Genomic DNA, 21,489 nt, shown 5'->3' with positions numbered 1-21,489 from the left:
CAAACTTCAGCCCTCCAGATGCTTTGGACTACAATTCCCATCATCCCTGACCACTGGTCCTGTTAGCTAGGGATCATGGGAGTTGTAGGCCAAAACATCTGGAGGGCCGCAGTTTGGGGATTCCTGCTACAGCCCTTTCTCAAGAGAGAAATGTGTAAGGTAGAAGGACTTTCCAGTGATATGAAGCTAGAATGGAAAAGGCACTGGTAGGAACAGTGAGATTAATCTTAGGTTGAAATAGAAGACTAGTACCTGCACAGTAAGTGTTCTGAGATGGAGCATGAACTGAAAGGAGCATTTAGAGATAGAAGAGAATATAGATATAGAGGAGAGATACCAGGGAGACACGAAATGTAGAAGAGAAGGTGAGAAGTGAGAGGAAACCAGCGAAAAGAACAATGTAAAGAAGTAGTAGGACCTGGTCAAAGAGTGGAAACAAGGAGCAACAATGTGCAAGTGAAGTTCCTGCCAGCACAAGGTTTTCATGTTCACTGTGCTGCTTGATCACCTACCTCCACATACATTCCCTTCCCTATGTGTGCAGAACCGACAGCAACATTGCACTTAATGGGCAAGCCCGATGGCACCTTACAAAGTAACCTTTATGATTATTTATTAATATAAGCTGTTGTCAGGTGCGGTAAACTTTGCAGGCATGAAGAATTATTTATAGGCAAGCACCTGAATTATAATTTACTACATTTTTATCCCGTTTTTCTTCCAAGGAGCCCAGATTAGCCACAGATGCTATCCTTCCTACTCCCACTCCTACACATTTATCTCCACAACCACCCAGAGAGGTAGGTTAGGATGAGAGGTGGGGAATGACCCAATGTCACCATGTGAGCTTCATAGCAAAACAGTGAATTGAACCCAGGTCTCTGCAATCCAAACCAAGTAGCAGTGAACAAGGTGAGTAAAGGGAGAAGGGTATGATTTGGGAACATTTGGAGTCCCATGAAAGCACTGCTATCATAAGAAGCAAACCAAAATCACTTTTGAAATGTTGGCATGACACTTTTTTACCTTTAAATCATCCAAGCTAGGAGGCAGGGGCCCAGGTTTTCTGTTGGAAATATTATTGTTCTGTCTCGGAGTGCTGGCTGCCGTGGAAGATGTGCTATTGTTCAAAGTATTCAGTGGTACATTCCCAGTGTTGCTCTGTTTGTCACTCACTGGCCTTTAAGAAAAAATGGAATTGACGCTTTCAACCATTTTCTCCATGACCTCATTGTAATATGCATTGCCTTGAATGTGAAGTGATTTTCCACTTAACTATGAAGTATTTTATATATGCTACACAAGTCCGAGTACTGCATACCACTAGAAATGCAAAATGCCCAAATCATTTGTTTCTTTAAAATATATTTTATTCTGTTAGCGTAACAATAGGGCCTTTGTTTAAAAATGCTGGCGGGAATTTGTATTAAAATAAAGTAAGAATTTGTAAAGCACTTTGTACTGCTTCCTCATTGGCTCAGCTGAAATGTGAATCCAGACAATTCACATTTCACAGGGTGGGCAGTACATGCAAATTGGCCTTGATCTTCCCAGAAAAGGGAAATCTGGCAGTTTCTATCAGGATAATAACTTCAGTAAATGTCTCAGAGAAGCAGGAAGCCTATCTTTTGACACTAAAATAGTTATCCTTGAGAATGCCTGCAGTGGCATTTAATACATACTTATACAATACATGTTTAATATGAAATGCTGTGTGCATAAGAGACAGACAACCCTTTGTCTCTGATGGTAAGGGCTGGAAGCCCCATTTCTATGGGTGTCTGCAAAGGCCTGTTGCCTGCAACAGTGCTAGCTCCAGATTAACAGTCACAGCCTACTCTTCAGAAGCATCATCTGGACTAAACAAGAATTAATTGCGCCCATGTAATTAGCATACAGGGTTTTTTCTTACAATAACAATGGGGAAAACTGAACAGCCTCAGTGCTGTGGGAGATGGGGGAAAGAATTTTAACTCCTCTACTCCGTCATGGTAACAACAACAACAACAACACTGCCTCTTCACAGGTTCAATATGCATTTCATTGGAAGCTCCTTTTGACCATAACACAGACAGCAGCTTTTGAAAGCCAATTTTCATCTGCACTGTTGCAGAGAGAGAAAGAGTAATCTCCCCCATCCCCATAGTCTGAAGGCTGCTACATACATTGCAGAAAGCACACATTATTGTAAACACACAATTAATGCTCCATCTAGTTTAGTCCTTAATCTGTTTGGATAACAGGATTTGGCACCTCATTCGGGGTGAAGATCAAGGAGCTGTACCATCATGTGTCCACTCTGCCTTTGCTATCCTATATACACCTGATGTGCAAGGCTTTAAATAGTACTGTTGTCCTGGACTGAATTGCTGCAATGTGCTAGGGTTGGGGGTTGTTGATGCATCCATTTTTGCCTAGCACAGCAGATCATATGATTGGGTTTTATGCTCTCTCTCTGTTTAAACAGATGAAACAAATTTGATGTGTGTGTGGTTTGTTTAAGAGGATGGCAACCCCTGCCTATCAAACTAGAAGAAATAGAAGCAAGACAAGTCCTGTGTTCCTCAATTCCCTTGTTTCCAACAGAATTCTTCTGTAGTTCAGAAACCTACTCTCTCCCCAAAACTGACTGGAAGCCCCAAAACACCAAAGCAAGCATAGCAGTTGATATGTCTCCCTATTAAAGACCATCCCCTCTCCCACTGACAAAGCTTCACATACTTGAGTGGTGCAGGAAGAATCGTCTGGTAGTTGTAGTGCTGCTGCTGTTGGCTCAGGATCTGCAGTTGCAAAAAAAGCTGTTGTTCTTGCAGCAAGCGAGCATAGTTGGAGTCCATCTGTGGCTCATTCTTCTCACCTTTCTGATCAGGTGGGATGTACTGATGGTACTTCAGTTTCTTCACTCTGGGCTTTGGCTCTTTGCTTTTCTTGCTCCGAGGTTTGTCACTTGGGTTCTTGGGGTGGGGTTGCTATTCATAGACAGACAGCATAAACAATGAGTTGGAGCCAAAGGTTCCCTTCTGCTCAGGGAAGGGCTCTTTTACACCTTGCAGTAGAATGCTACAGTGCAGCTAAAGAACAGTGCAGCTAAACCCAAAGATGTCGCTCTGCAAAAGTACACATAGTGATTTCCCTTTTGCTTATAGCTCTTGGTATCCAAAGAAGCCAAGAGTGCTTGCTTAGGTGTATATGAAAACCAGTGCTTGTGATTTGTTTCTCTCCAAACAAAAATGAAAAGGAGGAGTGGAGCAGGAGCAATTTTAGCAGTGTGCACTAGGATGCTGGCTTGTCCATTCAGTGTTGACTTTAAGCAACACTGAATGCAAGTCAGCTTAGCGTGCACTCCCAAAGATTCCTTTGCAATTGGATTTACAGTTGGCACTTTTTCAATTCAGCACTCAATACAAGTCCCACTGCTTTCCAGTGGGATCGAATATACTGGATGTCATATGATGTCAGGTTATTGATAAATGGGTGAACCCACCCATCTGTCAAATCTGGCTGGAAAGGGTGGACCATAGTATGTCTGAAGCAGTCCTAAATAAAATGACTAACCTTCCAAATTGTGTTAGTTACCTGTGAGGTAAGACACTACCCCCTCCACCCCAAAACTTCTCTCTATACCAGTTAGGTTAGCAGTAAACCACCCTGTGATCGTCAGATGGAGGGTGGTATATAAATTTAATAAATAAGTAATAATAAATAATTATACATTGACGACAAATTACATTGGCTCCAATCCAGCTTTAGTCTCTGGCAACCAATCACTATATTAACTGGTGACCCAAGATAAGCAGCTGTTTCCCCATACAAATCAAAAGATGCAAGCAGTCACTTCAATGAGGCCCAATGGAGCATCAAACTGGTAACAGAGAGGTTATTCAGATGCACTTCTGCATCTGCAATGGCTATGTACAGATGACTGCCAGTCTCCTCTTTGGATACTGTAGTGCAACTATCTTTTAGCAAACAAAAGGCAATTCTATTCTGTGCTTGTATATTCTCTGTCAGGCAAATGTGATCTACCCAACATGCTTAGGAACTGCATGATTAGGAACTGCACTGATCACAAATTTGTTTCTACCAAATATATCAAGAAGAGAAATTGTACTGCTAATTCCAACCTAAGTTGTAACTTTATTAAAGGTTGTCTAAGTCAGAGAACTATACAGAGCAGGGGTAGGGAGCCTGTCCCCCTTTGGATGTTGCAGAACTGTACAGTTATACCTTGGTTTAAGTACGCTTTGGTTTGAGTGCTTTCAGTTTAAGTACTCCACGGACCTGTCTGGAACGGATTAATCCACTTTCCATTACTTTTAATGGGAAAGTTCGCTTCAGGTTAAGTACGGTTCAGGTTAAGTACAGACTTCAGGAACCAATTGTATACTTAAACCGAGGTACCACTGTAATTCCCATCATCCCCAGCCATTAGCTCTGCTAGCTAGGGCTGGCGGGAGTTGGAGTTCACTAGAATCCAGAGGTTGACAGGTTCTCCACCCTTAGCACAACGGATAGGCAAAAGGATAGGCAAAGGGATTTAGGGGTTCATAACAGTCATTGTGCATGTTGTGATTCTCTTGTTGCATTGTTTCTATTTAGATACCAATGACAGATACTGCATCTACTCTAAGAGAGTAAAGCTAGAAAAAGTTCAGAAAGGGCAATGAAAATGAGGGTGGAGAAACTTCCCTATGAGGAAAGGTTACAATATCTGGGATTTCTTAGTTGAAAGAAAAGGTGAATAAGGGGACATTATGATAAAGACATATATTATGCATGAATTGGAGAAAGTAGGTCTCTCTCTCTCAAATGGTGATGGCCATGAATGTGGCTGGCTTTAAAAGAGGATTAGACATGTTCTTATGCTATATAGAGATGCATCACCTTGGCTGATTTTCATGAGCATCTGAAGGATGCTTCAAATATGGATGCTGCAATGTGAATGTGCAGACTGTCTTACTAGTCTGTAATAATTTGTAGCTTTGGAACAAATAATCATGAATGAATGAGAACAGAAAGCAAATGTAACAGTCAACTTTTTTTGTTGGGCTGCAGGCCATGTTTATAAACAAAAATGGCAGATCACAGTCCAGTATTACAGTTACAGGAACTTTATTGAGGAAATTCCTCACAACCACTGCAACAAACTGACTTGGCTTAAATCAAGAATTAAAAACAACTATAGGACAGATTCACTGTGCAAGAGCCTAATCAAAAGCACTAGTCTCCTATTTATGGTAATCATATCCAAAAGTCCCCTCCCCAAGTCTTCCAAAGTTGAAACCATATGTCCACATGTTTCATGACGCACAGAGGCTCCCGCACACATTTGAACTTACGTATCTGCCAGCTGCATTTCTGAACTAGCACTTGGGAGTGGAGAAAATGGGGACTCCCATTACACATGCAACATAAAAAAATTCCTTCAGTAGCACCTTAAAGACCAACTAAGTTTTTATTTTGGTATGAGCTTTCGTGTGCATGCACACTTCTTCAGATACCAGTTGATGGACTTCCATTTCATGCGGCTCAATGTGGTGCCTTCCATAGTTCTGGTTACAGGTAGGTAGCCGTGTTGGTCTGGATCGAAGTAAAATAAAAAAATTCCTTCAGTAGCACCTTAAAGACCAACTAAGTTTTTATTTTGGTATGAGCTTTCGTGTGCATGCACACTTCTTCAGATACTTCTTCAGGTATCTGAAGAAGTGTGCATGCACACGAAAGCTCATACCAAAATAAAAACTTAGTTGGTCTTTAAGGTGCTACTGAAGGAATTTTTTTATTTTACTTCGATCCAGACCAACACGGCTACCTACCTGTAACCAGAAACATGCAACATACTCCCTGCACCAAGTTCCATCTGCTCACAACCATGCAAAGTTCTGACTTGTCCACAATAACTGCCAGTGTATATTGGTAGCATCTTCCAGATACCCTTAACAGGTTCAGTTCGCTTAAACCCATGCTGTTAACTATTTTGCTAAGCAAACTCTCCAAAGCCTAGAAAACTTAGATTGTTCCAGTCTGTGGCTTCCTAAATGCTAGGGATGAGCAGTAAGTGTTGGTGGAAATGTGATGCAAAGGCAGCATTGGCTAGTATTTGTTAGGGCACAAATATTGGCATATCTGACTACCCTACTCCCCAATAATTACCTCTCCCTTCTTAGGGACAGTTGCCTCACAAGGAAGAGATCTGTTGCATTACACAGCTTTAGGTGGTATTTGATCTTTAAAATCTAACCACTGCAGGAAAAGCTGGGTTCGCTTATAGGTGACATCACCACTGTGTCTATTTGACTGCGGGAAATGCCTTGTAAAACAATTTTATAGAAACGGGCAGGGGGTTATCCTTTCCTGCAATCCTCTGAAGGCCACTAATCCAGCTGGCATAATAATAAACCTTGGTGATAGCAATACTAAATCTGTATTGACACTGAAGTGCAAGGTTTTGTGTGTAGGTGTGTGTATGTTTTAAGGAAGGCTGAACATCCCTTGCCAATATCTTACTTGCTCCCATATCATCTCAGAAAATGCAGTGTCGGGAACACAACACTTGCAAAAAAACAAACCACCATAAGTCCAACTACAAATAACTGTTCAGTGAATGTTGTAAATGTCATGCATTTTTACATCACTAATTTTCCTTCAGAAATACCTTCTACTTTAATGTATAGAACTGGATTCTGGCGAAAACATGGTGCTTAAAATTAACATATCAGCCAAATAACAACTTGACCATGGTTTGTGCTCTTCTGTGATGGCTTCAGTGGCACCTGTACTTATACAAAGTTCTCTTTACTTATGCTGTTTCATTTTTCAAATGTCTGTCTTGCAAGATCCATAACACTAGTACACAAATCTGGCAATTTTTCTAATCTCTCCTGTTGTGAGATTTTTCTTTTGTTAATAGAGTAAATAAACCAAACAAATCAAGCATGACTGTTTTCTCATACCTTTATTAGTGTTGGCCCACTGCTGAGTTTTGTTGCCAACACGGTATTTGGGCTAAGAGAAGCAGCTGCAGAGCGTGTAGTGTGCTGATCAGTGACAGGCGGCTTCAGAAATTCAGGTAGTGATGGTATTAATGTGGGGTACTGATAATAAAGAAAACAAAACAAAATGAGTAACTACTGCCCAAACATTTTTTCAACATAGGCATTGGCTTTTCTAAGAGAATTTACATCACACATATTCCCCAAAAGAACTAGAGCCACAAAATTCTCCAAAAATTCTCAAGAAGAGCAAAGGAAAGTCTTACTCTAGATACATTTATGTCTCAAGAGTGCCCAGTAGAATTTTGAAAAATCAATAAAATGTTTTTTAAGTGGCCTGTAGAATTAAACACACACACACACCCTTAAAAGGTTTGTGTCTTCCTTTTGCTACTGAAAGTATCTAAATTTATCAGAAAAAGTCACCGGAAATAGCATGTCAGAGAGAGTAAATTCACGCTAAAGGTTGAGAACATTTTGTTGAGTGTGGCCAGGGTTTCCCTCCACACTCAGGGTCTGGTCTGGTTCCTCCAATTTATCCCACTGCTGCCAAGTTTTCTCTAGGTCAAAGCACTAGGACTGCTGAAAACAATGTTCCCAGCACTCACCAGCTGCAAGCATACTGGCTGCATGAATTACATTTTAAAATAATTTTAATTTGGCAAATTTAAACAAAAAATTAAATGCATTTAACAAATATTTGGAATGTTATTAATGACAATTTGTCATTTTTTCTCCTTGTGCACTCAGGCAGTGACTGTCAATAGAAGTGGAGTCAAAATGAAATCACTGAAAAAAGGGAGGAATTAGAATGCTTGGGGAAACCCCTGGAACATTATTTGCAGAACTACAAATAATGATGATTTTGATTATGATGATGATGGAGTTGACCCCCACCCAAAGAAACCTAGCCCTATAAGGATTGTCCAGGCTCATTAGTCACAGACATAGTATCAGTTGGAAAAAGGGAAAACATGGAAAAAGGAGAAGAGAGGTGGAAGGGGATGGAATGCCTGCTGGAGGAAGGAATGGCTGGCTGGGTGGGAGGCATTCTGAACAAAATTCCTTTTAGAGAGGCAAGGATATACAGATCTGATTTGCTTAGCCAAACCATGACTTAGTACAAAGGAGAAAAACATAGGTTCCCAGAGTGAAGACTGCAGCCACTGTGTTCTTGCCCTGGTCCTGATGGCCTTTGGTTACATAATAAAGACTTGGATTACTTAAAATGGGAATCATTGTTCTCTATATTTGAAACCATGTTTGCTTTCTTTTCCTCTGGGAGAAGGACAAGTTTGTTCTTGAAACAAAAAACAAAACAAAACTTTGGATGCCGGACAGCATTCTGAATCAAGATGGCACATCAAAGCATCACTCTGGCATGATTTTGCTCTTTTTTGGCATAGGTTGGATCCACTACTTTTGACACATCTGAAGATTTCATCATACCATTTGGCAGGTCTTCACAAACTTTGGTGTGACAGTTCTAACCTGTGCCAATCTGGATAGCTTTGAAGGTTTTGCTGCCCAATTTGGCAGGATGGCATCAGCCTGCACATATGTGGATGCCTCTGGAAATATCATCATCAGTCTTCATCTATGTTTGGATGCCAGGCACCATTTTGAAGCGAGATGGTGGGCCAAATTAACCATAATTAAATATTAGCTCCCCAACATTTATTATTATTATTATTATTATTATTATTATTATTATTATTATTATTATTCAGTGCCAGTTCAGGTTCTTCCCAGGTCAGGTTGGAGTCCTGAGTTGGTGTGTGTGCGTGTGTGTGTGTGTGCGTGCGTGCGTGCGTGCGCACACACACACACACACACACACAACCCCCAAACCCAGAAACCCACAAATTACACTATCCATTTAAAAATTGCAACATATTTTAGTGTCTTCAAATTCCTAGGCAGCACTGGGCATTTCGTGTGTGTGTGTGTGTGTGTGTGTGTGTGTGTGTGTGTGTGTAAGTAAAATGTGGTGAAAACAGTAAGGGGAAAATTTAGATCTAGGCTGCATTGCTCAAATATTTAAAAATAATTACACTGCTTAAATCATTTACAAATGATAGAGGATATGAAATTCTTCATATCTCATACTTACATATGAATATCTCATACTTATCTCATATCTCATACTTACATGAATCTATTGTGTAATATATGGTCTGGTCTCAAGGGAGCATGGTGAAGATTGGATTTAGCAATTTTACACAAAAATTGTTAACCACAAGAGAAAACCTCTGTAAGAAAAACCTACAATTTCCAGCACTGAAATACTTTAAATTACAAATGTTTCTCAATGGAACTAAATGAATAAAAGTGTTATTAAATGTTACTTTAAAACTAGTTGGGAAGAGCACAATAGCAAGGAACACCTTGTGTTGTGCAATCATTTCTTTCATCCTGCTTTTAGTTTTTAAAATGAAAACAATCTAATTTATATTTGTACTAACTGTAATGAAAAGAAATTTATGTTCTTGGCTAACTATTTGATTGCACATATGAAGAAATTTTAAATATCTAGAGCATGAAGAAAGAAGAAACAGCTATGACACCACACACAGAGATTTCCAGCAAATCTGAGTAATAATAATAACAAGGGAGATTTTTCAGCCCAAGTACAACTGGAAAAAGGAGAAGAGAATTCATTTCCAGTCAAAATGATCTTCCATGTCACGTTTTAAAGACACTAAATCTAAAAATAAATATGCTATGGCCATTCTATGTGATGTGTGGATAGTTAACAGATACTTATTTAAGAGATTTCCCAGCCACAGTGCTGTGTGTATTTATTCTAGATGAATCAAACAGGTCTAGCACTTTCATCTATAGGCATCAAGATATCACAGGGGTTGTCAACCTTTTTGAGCCTGGGAAGGAAGGAGTTAGCCTTTCCTCCCCAGCCACACTCTCCAAAAAGATCCAATCAATAACCAATCTGGGGGTGGGGGTGGGGGTGGAGTCTTTTATTAAAGCCAACAGAAGGCTTCTTCCAAGCCAATTTGCAGCAGGAAGAGATTTCAAGGGGGTGGTCACGGCTGAAGAGGCGAGAGTTAACACTCCCTCCTCACTGCAATCCCTTCATTGCCATTAAGCTTGGGAAGAATAAGAAAGTATGCAAAAGAAGTCACTATATGTAAGTTTTATGGAAAGTATACGGATTCCGGGTTTTTTCTTGGCACAAAAATCCCTGACTATTATGCATGTTGGAGCTCATATTGAAGAACGACAGGGAAGACTTTCTACCGCTTTTCATAGCGGAGTTTGATATCAACCTGCTGAGCATACGCATCTAACAAAAATGGACAGACTTACTGGAAGTAATGAACATTTTCTACCCACCAAAACTTTAGGGTTTTCATAAAACACAACAGGCATTTATCAAATAAGAGAAAGAATATCTTAAGAATGCTTGGTTAACAGCAAAATATGACAATAACTAAGGTTATGGCATGGAATCAATACACTTTACCTGGTTAGTAGTGGGGGTTGGCAAGACTGGAGATGGTGCCTCCCTTGTTTTGGGCTCACCAGGGGATGCTGCCGAGCCCTGGGATTCCTGACTAGCAGGCTGATCTGGAGATAAAGCATCACTGCTGTCTTCATCAAAGGATTCATCCAATCCTTGAGGATAGTTCTCCTGGCCAACCGCTAAAATGAAAGTGGGTGGGTGGGAAACCACCTTTAAATGCCATGATAATGCAGAAACAATTGACTTGTTATTTTTGACATGTATCCAACACTCATTCGGTGAAGACCTGTGGACATTTCACAAGTAACAGACCTTCTTGTATGGAGGTCTTCTTTGTATGAGTTTGGAGCAAACTAAACAAAGCAGCGTTGGGCACTTGCTTTCATCATATGTCTACTCCAGTTCCACATAAAACAGGTTGGAGATTTTAATAGTACAAGAGTGCATGGCAGAGAGGTGCTAAACCTTCCTTGGTTCCATGTTTTACTGAGGATACTCTGTATTCTCAGCTCCAGGTAATCGTCTCCATTTCTGACTCAGTATTGAGGTCAAGAAGGTAAAAAAAAGTGCCTGGAGCAACAAAGTGTGTAGAAGTAAGGTATGGGGCATTTGGCACCCCTCTTCCATGTCCTCCACCCCCTGCGTTATATGAGAGAACCAGGCAGGCCAGGAACAATGGCCCTGTCATTTGGCTGCATTTTTTCCTATTTTTCCTAATTACCACTGAGAAATTTGATTTACACTGCACATTCTGTGCAACTATTCCATAAAACAAAACATGCTTTCTGTCGTAAGTTAAATATTAAGCTGAACAAAACTTGAGAGGGTAATAAAAAAGACTAACCTGATTAAAAGAATGTGTTCTAGGAAAAGCTGGGGGGGACCTCTCCTGTACTGTAGTTGAGGACGAGGACAAAGCAGTACTCTTGAAGGCAATAACTGGCTTACTTATTATCATATTGAAAAAAGATTTAAAAATCAGGGTAGAGGAGAATGCCATGTGTACTTTGAAAAAGCAGGCTCGTTTTCTTTCAAGTGCAAGTGTGTGAGTGACATAGTCTGAATGATTTATGTATGCGGAATGTGGGACTCAAATGTGCACTGACTGCAGATCCACAGTTCCACAAAACAGACATTTATATATGCTCTTAGGATTCCTTTAATATACATTACCAACAATTGAGGAGTGGCGGACAAAAATGTTTGACTATGCAGAACTAGCAAAGTTGACCTGTGGGATCCGAAACCAAGGAGATGCAAAGTTCCAGGGGGACTGGCGTAAATTTATTGATTATATAGAGAAGAACTGTAGAAGTTTAAAGACACTTGCAGGACTGAAATAAATCCTACGAATTTAATTTATCTATGTTAGTATAAAATAACTGCGAGATAAGAGGAAACAAGAAAGCCGAATGAACGGAGGGAGGGAAGTCATAGCTTGGCAGAGCGAGATAGAAATGAGAGAGGTATATAAGATGGAATGTGAAAAAAAAAATATTTTTTATTTGTTGTTTATTTGGAAAATTTAATAAAAAATATTTTCACACACACACACACACACACACACACACACACACACACACACGATTCCTTTAATATCAGGGTGGATAAGAATCAATGATTTTTTAAAAAAAAATCAAAAAAATCGGATTTTTTTTATTTAAATCAGATTTTTTAAAATAAAATGCTTTTTGAGGAAAATATATTACCATCCAAAGGTTATTCCATCATGAAATAAAGATTAGTTTTTTTAATTATGTAGAATAAGGTTGTATATGTTTAATTTTTTGGGTAAATAAATTCCATTAATCCATTCACAATGTCATGCTCTTCCAGAGGTTTTTGTAAGATTATTGGGCAGTTTCTCTGCCTACAAGATATTATCACAGATGCTTGGTTTACTTTTGCAGTTCTCAAAACTGAATTTGACTCAACAGAGATCACATGCCTCTTCTTCACAGCAAAAATGTTATAACATGAACAGAGTTGAGAAAAAGACCTTAATCCTATTGTTCTACAATCCTATGAATACAGAAACAACCCCTTCAGTGCTAAGTTTCAAGAAGTTCAGTGAACTGAATAGAAACAAAATTTTTCTGATTGTTTGGAGTGGACAGTATTTAAGTTTTTCATGTGTAGGATGGGCTGACAGTCTAAGTTTTATATATATATATATATATATATATATATATATATATATATATATATATATATATATATATTGTTTTGTTTAGCAAAAATTAGTTAACAAACATGGATGTTTGTTTAAGCAAATAACATATGCTGTAATGTTATTGTTTCAGTTGAATAAATCTATTTAAATTGTTATTATTAAGGTAATGGTTATTTTTCTCCTTCCTAAGTACAACAGTAAAGTTGTCCAAATATGAATGATTAACCTATTAAACTGGGGATAAAAAACTAATATGAAAATTGTTATTCTAAAAATCTTCATCTACTTGCATATTAAAGTTATACCAGCAAGAATTAGTCTTTATGTAGACAACTATGATTTAAATCAAGCTTTCCTGACTAGTGATTTAAATCGTGATTTAAATCAGTTTGATTTAAATCAAATCCACCCTGTTTAATATACTGCTATTTCCCCCTTTAAAAATAGAACAATCCCTGATCTGGTGTCAGTATCCTGTTCCACAAAATGAACAAGGGGCAAATTGTAGTATTGCTGTGGGACATAACTACATCTATGTGTTTTGCTTTTGGGGGGGAAAGTATAAGGGAAATATGCGTTTCAGATCTGGAGAGGAGTGCAGAGTATTTAATATTTTTTTTTAAATTAGGTGGTGTAAGAAATGCTTCTCAAAATTTTAAAGGACACAAAATGGCTTGGATATCATGGAAAGGACGTCACTAATGACGTCATAGGTACTATCCAATGAGTGTCAGATATACAGCACTTCCAACTGTAAGGGACACAGAAAAAGAAAAGGGACCAAAAAATCCCCCACAAAGGAAGCAGATGACACTGAAAGAAAATCTTTATCAATTAATAATTGTCTTTGCAAAAAAATAAGATGCTTTGCATTTCCGTTGATGACAACCACAGCACCAGCAGAACAAACATATAAATAAATATGTGAGTCATCACAAAGGTATTTAAAGGTATTTATACTCACAGAAATAAATTATGATAGCTACCGGTAAAGCTATCCTATATAATAAAGTCCAAGTTGTCCCTGCGTCCAAGTTGTCCCGTGTGTCCCTGGGGTACTGCGCATGTACCCTAGAGACACAGGGATTGGACGGAGAGACAGGACGCACACACACGTGCGCTCCCCCCCTCTGCCTACCGTTTACTCCGCTTTGTCTGGGCGCTCCGCTGAGCCCAGCTGGGCAGCGGGCGCCCAAGAAAAGACCGTGATTCGGCCTCTTTCTGTGGCGGCGGAGCGTGGGGGGGCGGCTAGCCCCTCCCACAGCCGCCGCTTCGTTGGGGCGCTCCGCTGAGCCCAGCTGGGCTCGGGCGCCCAGAAGAAGGCCACAATCCGGCATCTTTCTGTGGCGGCGGCGCGTGGGGGCGGCGGCTAGCCCCTCCCACAGCCGCCGCTTCGGCAGGGCGCTCCGCTGAGCCCAGCTGGGCAGCGGGCGCCCAGAAGAAGGCCGCAATTCGGCCTCTTTCTGTGGCGGCGGCGCGTGGGGGGGCGGCTAGCCCCTCCCACAGCCGCCGCTTTGTTGGGGCGCTCCGGTGAGCCCAGCTGGGCAGCGGGCGCCCAGAAGAAGGCCGCAATTCGGCCTCTTTCTGTGGCGGCGGCGCGTGGGGGGGCGGCTAGCCCCTCCCACAGCCGCCGCTTTGTTGGGGCGCTCCGCTGAGCCCAGCTGGGCAGCAGGCGCCCAGAAGAAGGCCGCAATTCGGCCTCTTTCTGTGGCGGCGGCGCGTGGGGGGGGCGGCTAGCCCCTCCCACAGCCGCCGCTTTGTTGGGGCGCTCCGCTGAGCCCAGCTGGGCAGCGGGCGCCCAGAAGAAGGCCGCAATTCGGCCTCTTTCTGTGGCGGCGGTGCGTGGAGGGGGCCGGCTGGCACCTCCCACGGCCGCCGCTTCGGCGGGGCTGCACACCCGTTCCTCTCTGCTTTGCACACTAAAAAACAATAAAATCTGTTCTAGCGCCCGTTTATTTTAACGGGCTGAATTCCACTAGTTAATGATAAATTAACGTGCTAAGACAGGAAATATGCAGGAGAAATGATTTTGAGGATTTTGAGGAAGGTATTTGTAGAATTTGTACTGTTAAAATGGAAAGGGGTCAAACCATTGCAAGAGGTGTTAATTTTTTTGGGAGGTTGGATAGTTAGAATGGGGTGGGGCACACATTTTTATTTTTAATTCATTATATTATTATTAAAAATAAATATATTATGATTAAAAATGCATTTTGAGAGAAACCATCTGGATCTTCTACAACAAATGACTTCACAAATGCACCTTTTTAAATGTATATTTTCGAAACCTCATTACTTGGAAGGTCCTTTAAGGCTCAGGTTTTCACTTCTCATTCTTTTCTGCATCAATAGACCCATGTCCAGCACCGAGGGCCTTCTGGCAGTTCCCTTGCTGCAAGAAGTGAAGTTACAGGGAACTAGACAGAGGGCCTTCTCAGTAGTGGCGCTGGCCTGTGGAACACCCTCCCATCAGATGTCAAGGAAATAAGCAACTATATTACTTTTAAAAGACATCTGAAGGCAGCCCTGTTTAGGGAACTTTTAAATGTTTAATGCTGTATTGTGTTTTTAATATTCGGTTGGGAGCCGCCCAGAGTGGCTGGGGAAACCTAGCCAGATGGGCGGGGTATAAATAATTGATGATGATGATGATGATGTCACAGGTTCCCTACTTGCCTATAATTGCTTCTTTGACACTGGAGTCTACAGGAAGGATGTTTTTTTCTACAAGTTCCATAGGACCAGGCCTCTGAGCAATCTTTTCATTCAGATCATCTGCCAATCGTGCTCTTTTCAGTTTCATCTGAGTTGCTTGTAGAGAGGGTTCCGCAAAGGTCTCTGGAAGAAAGGGGACACATTTTAAAAAGAACTATACAATTTCCAACTCCTTTTTATGAACATTGGTTTTGATTTTAATATTAAAACCATATTTTCAACATCTAAAGGTAAATCTAGATCACATTATTTATGCATTTCTAGAGGGGCATTTGCTGACCTCAGATTAGATACGGTATAACAGGACAAATATTTTTAATGGCTAGCACAGTTCACCACAAGCTATGCATTTCTGGCACTGTACAATCTTTGCAGCTATATCTGTGTTTGAAGTAGAAATCAAAGTACAAATTTCTGAAATAAGCAGATAAATATTCTTTATTAAGTAGTCTAGAAACGCCACATCACAGTTAACATCCCTAACATCTACTTTACCTTAAATCAAAGATTGTTAAATATGTAAATCGAGTAAATTAGATTTGATCAACACATATTAATAATTCATTTTTCAAGGGAGATTCATTGGCTTTGTCTAAAGGTTTGGAATATATTCAAGTTCTGAAGCCATATTGAGTGTTTTAAATTGTTCAACCAGAAAATATGACATCAGGGTCCTCACCTTCAAGAATGTGCATTCTGACCAACTCTGATCTATCAGGTCTACTGCGTATCTTGTGCTTCAGAAAATTTTCAGTCTGAAGGAAAAAATTCATGAACGTTAAATATACCACATTTACTGGCAATTCACCCAAATCAGTTCACTTTAAGGAAACATTTTTGGGAAATAGCTTTCAGAGTACATGTCTTTATTGCAGTCCTGAATGGCTGTCATTGAAGGAAATTATTGAAATTCTTTGGTCACAGAAAAAACATAGCCATCTGAGAATGTTTTGCAAGATGTTGCCTTACATCGGAAGATTATGTTTTATGTTTATTATTAAATCATTTAGAGAATACTACAGAACATCAGGTTCTTGGCAACTCACACAATAAGGGATAAAATGCAGACGTCTCCCCTTCACGTTTTACAATCCAAGATCCAACTCATACAAATTTACTCTTTGTAGATGACATATTTCAAACCTATTCCTCTACATAGTGACGCTAGTGAACAAAATGTGGTATAAATCTAATTTAGGATTCCTAGCAAGTCAGCAGTTACAACCACCAGACTTTATGGTGTTTTGAACTGTTTTGACTTTTTTAAATGCAAGAATGACTTCCCAATAGTGCAGTTTGCCCATTTTTTAAGGCCACTTCTATTGAGCAGATTAAACATGAATACGCAACACACTTACCACAGGAAATACAAGTCAGCATTTCCCCCTGAATGTCATTAAGCAGCACTGAGCTTAAGCTGTTCTATGATTGAGTCCTATATTGTATTACAATGAAACACACTGGCACCTATCATGGTAAACCATAAACCATGGCTTACTGTGAATGAGCAGTGTACCAATGCTCATTTTGTTGGGCCAGGAGTAACAAATCATGAGCCTTGGCTTAGAGTGACATGCAAACCAGTGCTCTGGGTTTACTTCTACCAGACAAACCACAATTCGTAAGCCAAGAACAACCCTTGGGCTTTACATCATTGTGGTTTGTTTGGGCAGAAAATGAATCTCAGCTGGGATTATCTACTGTAAATCTATATTCAGTGGAAGATGAGGGTGACTGGGGAAAGGACTGAAGGATATTATAAGTAATCATACTGTTGCCTGTTTTTGGCTTGTTTGTATTAGTTACTGTAGGACTTTAAATTTCATTAAAAATGACCCCAAAATTTAGTTCCAGAGATTATAATCTAGTTTTGTTTCATCTTGTTTCACATATCTTGCATATCTTACCCTTTCCAAATGCAAATATATGTGAAGAATGAAGCAACACGTTTAAACTTGATTCCTTACCCTGGCTCTTTCCAAGCTCTTTATCTGTTCATGGAATGCAGCTGGGCTCTTCAAAGCTACAGTGGAGAAGTAAAAGACTGACATGAAACTATCAGAACATACTGGTAAAGATGGATACTTTATACTCCTTGATATTTGTTTCTACTAACATTGAATGCACTCTATCCACAATATATGGCCTTCTCTTTGTTGCCCTCCCCTACCTGTCATAATGACGGGGCTTTTGTTAGTAATAATAAAACCTACATCTACATCGACTAGGTTTGCCAGACTCAATAGAGGACAGGACTGCTTGGAAATTAAACAAAGGGTCTGCTGGTTTCTCTTTAAGGTTTCCAGACTCAAAAGAGAGCAGGGCAATTCAAGGCACAGAAGTCCTGTCCTCTATTGAGTCTGGCAACCCTAACATCGACCAATAAGTTCAATGAACTTCATTATTATTGAATGGGATCCAAAGGACCATGAGCAGAAAAATGAGGTGCTTGCATTAATTTCCCTCTATATACCAGTAAGTATTAGAGCATGAGGTGACAATTGTTTAGAAACGGCAAACAGAAACCAAATAAGGTAAATGTGCGTGGAGAATAATAGGTTGGTTTCAAGTGTCTGCCTTACAGTAACAAAAATAACGTTCATGCACTCTCATTATTCTCCCCTTTCCCTTGCATTACTCTTCCCCCATCCCTGCCAAAAGGGACTCACAGTTAGGACTGATTAGCTGACTGGCAACCTCACTTTTGCCAGGGATTGGTTGTACTCAGGAGTTCCCAAACAGCATAATTTGGCCTGCTTCCCCCACATGCATATGAAGTTGAGCAGCCACCACCTTCTCAAGCATCTTGTCGAAAGGGGAATCTTTGTAACTGGGTAGTACTTGATGCAACCCTCCAGATCCAGGGAGATCTCTTGAGGAGAGGGTGCACTATGGCCACCTCTAACGCAGAAGGCATTACCTACTCCTGCAATGAAGAATTAAATACCCTCTGGGCTTGCTCATTCAATACCCCAGCTAGCTCTAACAACCCAAGTTGGACAAAGGTTAGACCTGCATGTGATGGGTTTGACATCTTCAAGTATCCACAAGCATCTTGTTTTGCATTATCAGGCCCTGATATCTGAAACTGATACCAAACAACCAGACTTGATGGGGATCTAACCACCTTCTCTAGTGCTGTATAAACAATGGCATCAAATAACTTTGCTCTCAAAATGCCTTGCAAACTTGTCACAGCAGGCTTCTGAGGGTTCCAAGCTATTTTCACAGGGCAAGAGCTTAACTCATTCATCACAGAAAAACTCTGCTGGATGAATACTGGAGGATGCAATGGTGGCAGAAGTAAGCTTTCTTTGCTGATATCATCAGTTGTCTTGGTTATGAGATTATGTAACTTGCACTCAGGGTGTCATCCACCCAGCCTACGCTGATATGGTACCAAGTACCATGGGGACAAACTGAGTGAAATCTGTCTCACCTAGCACATACACTCACATCATGGTACTATATGCCAAGTCAGCTCCTTCACCTAAAATCAAATTGTAAATAAGGAATGGCAATGACCAACCTGGCATACTGCAACAGCACTACCAGCCTGGAGGACAGGTTGGTAGAACAGAAAAAAGCCACAGACCACAATTAATTGCTTGCTATTATTTTCTCTTCATCCACCTGTGCTGCATCTCACTTTGCCACGGACTGTCCGGATTGGGGCATCTCTTTCCCCCTGCCTCACCTTCCTCCACCCAAACACATAAACTATCCAACTCACAAACACACAAATGAAGGAAAAGTTTATAAGACGACATAAATAGGAACAAACTCCATGTAAAGCAAGCACTTAGCAAAGCTAAAATAAAACAATTAGCAGGAAACAAAGTGCATATGATGTTTCTAAAAATGCACACAAAAAGCCCATTTCCTACACACCCTAAGAGGCTCATATCTTTAAGGTTTATTGAAAGTGCAGTGGAAACAGACCCAAGCAATCTACTAAAAAGTGCAACCCAGCCTCTTGCCTTGGGCCACCTCTTCCCAAACCGCCACTCAGCATACAAAACCAGCCCCTCATTCTAGCCTCTCACACCAAAAACCCACCCAGCTCCACATGATTAGGTTTTCCATCATAACTTCCACATGTGTCATGCAACTTTCTCATGTGGAAGGTATCTTTGGGTTCTGACCAACTGAATTATGTTTTAGAAACAGTGCATGCCTATATATATATCTCCAAGCAGTAAAGGTTTTTCGTTGCTTCTGAAGCAGTAGTTCTAAATTGACATACAGACATCCTAATATTAGCTATTACAGAGACATGTGACAATAAATCATTTTATTATTCATTGAATTTCTAATTAATCCATAATACTTCAATGAAGTATATTATTGGTTTTAAACAAAAAAATGTATTTTCCCAGTTTTTTTCTAAACTTAAAAATGGTAGACATATTCCACAAAGGTGTAATATTTCTCTGTGTGCGTGTCTGAGAGAGAAAAAGACAGTGCAAGCACATAATTTTGATTATCCCTTTGTTTTCTGGGGGTTATAAATGTTATTGGTTATTTCCTTTTGTCTTCAGCAAGAAGTCTGAGAATTCAGTGCTGCACAAGCTGCAAAAAATAAAATTAGTCTTACGTGGCATGATTCCCTGATCCACCAGCTGTTCTCTTGTCCGCCTTTGCTGTAGCCTTAGCTGAAGTACTGGCAACAGAAAAAAGGGAATAATTATTTGACAATCAGGAACGCAGTTTTACGAGTAGCTAAGTACAATGGGTGCTATCCAGAGAAAGTTAGAGGAATACATAATTCTCACTAAATTAATTGGACTTAAGCCCTACAGCTTAATGTTTCATTACGACCCCTTGTTTTCCATAGGATTTAGGTGCATCAACACAGACAGAATATGCTCCTTTCCATGGTGGAGTGGCACAGGCATTTTAACTTGAATTCGTGCATTATTATATTGCATTGTGTTTTGATGGTAGTGGAATATTGCCAAGACACTAGGCAAATTATCTGTGGAAGATTTCTCTTTGTAAATGTCCTTATCTACAATCAATTCCCTAGGAGCTGGTGCTGTTAGTGCAGGGAAGTCCCCAGATCAAATCTCACCCAACTTACTAAATGATTTAAGGGACGGCACTATTCTTTTAGCCCTGCATCTACGATACAGGGATTATAACACTAGTCTGTCAGGACTGTTGAAAGGATTACTAAAATCAAGTGTAAGGAGTGATTTTAACACTTAATACAAATTGGGCTGGGATCAGACCTTACCCCAGTCCACCACAATCATCTCACTCCCTACCCAACTCTTTTCCAGTGTCCTCAGTCATCCATACAGTAACCTACTAGCATGAAGTCCTATGTGAATAGGTCCAAAGCATAGTTCTACCCCAGATAAAATCCAGGAATCATCCTTGTGCAGACTGGTTTTTATACATAGTGGCCCTACTCAAATGCTATGCTCCTGCATGAATGCCCGTAAGCAGGGAAGGCTGAATGGGTAGGCAAGAAAAGAAAATGTGTTTTCACATTCTACCATGCATATGCACTGGCTCAGGAAAAGATATTATTCAATCCAACCCACTATATATTTGTTATTAAAGAACTATCACTGGAAGTTTGACATGTTCTGTTGTGTGCTCAGGGAATCATGCAGAGGTTAAAGATCTATCGTAAGGTTTCTGGTAATCCATTTTTAATGGGGGTATTTTTACATCTGCTTTTGGTCCAAACTGAATAACTGACTCTCCACCTACTTATTCAATTCTTGTATTTCTGAGTTGGCATAACTCATTACAGGCTTCCTCAGTTATCACAACTCCACAGTTGTGTGTATGTCACATATAAAATGCCATGTGTGCGGCAAAAGGCCAATAAGTTTATCTCACAGAGTTTTAAGAAAAAGACTGTTTCTCTCTTTTGAAAATTAAGTCACACCTTCAGGGCCAAAACAACCTTGCTTGCTTTTTAAATTTCCACTCAGCAATCAAATGACACTACCAACACATTTACAGGCTGGTTTAAATCAGTAACTTAGCCATAGTGGACCTGATCCTGCATTTTTTTGTCATGTAAAAACACGGTGATTCCTGGACCGTCCGCGGGCCGGATTTAGAAGGCGATTGGGCCACATCCGGCCCCCGGGCCTTAGGTTGCC

General features: G+C 40.3%; 1 protein-coding gene across 7 annotated transcripts in view; it reads right to left on the bottom strand.

Annotated features, from left to right (window-relative positions):
- The window catches only part of MRTFB (myocardin related transcription factor B), a 94,418-nt gene that overhangs the window by 10,129 nt on the left and 62,800 nt on the right, over positions 1-21,489 (bottom strand). For all 7 annotated transcript variants that reach the window (XM_060282878.2, XM_060282875.2, XM_060282877.2 and 4 more), the window contains 8 exons: positions 19,962-20,027; positions 17,332-17,387; positions 16,044-16,119; positions 15,326-15,487; positions 10,477-10,655; positions 6,954-7,094; positions 2,722-2,969; positions 1,027-1,180 (listed from right to left, as the gene is read on the bottom strand). In XM_060282878.2, coding sequence (XP_060138861.2) covers positions 1,027-1,180; positions 2,722-2,969; positions 6,954-7,094; positions 10,477-10,655; positions 15,326-15,487; positions 16,044-16,119; positions 17,332-17,387; positions 19,962-20,027 — 1,082 coding nt within the window. The remainder of the gene's footprint in view (positions 1-1,026; positions 1,181-2,721; positions 2,970-6,953; positions 7,095-10,476; positions 10,656-15,325; positions 15,488-16,043; positions 16,120-17,331; positions 17,388-19,961; positions 20,028-21,489) is intronic.

The sequence above is a fragment of the Zootoca vivipara genome, chromosome 13, assembly GCF_965207765.1.
Source record: "Zootoca vivipara chromosome 13, rZooViv2.hap1.1, whole genome shotgun sequence".
NCBI lineage: Eukaryota > Metazoa > Chordata > Lepidosauria > Squamata > Lacertidae > Zootoca > Zootoca vivipara.
Note: the sequence above shows the minus strand (reverse complement) of the source record. Positions and strands in the feature narration are given on the sequence as shown.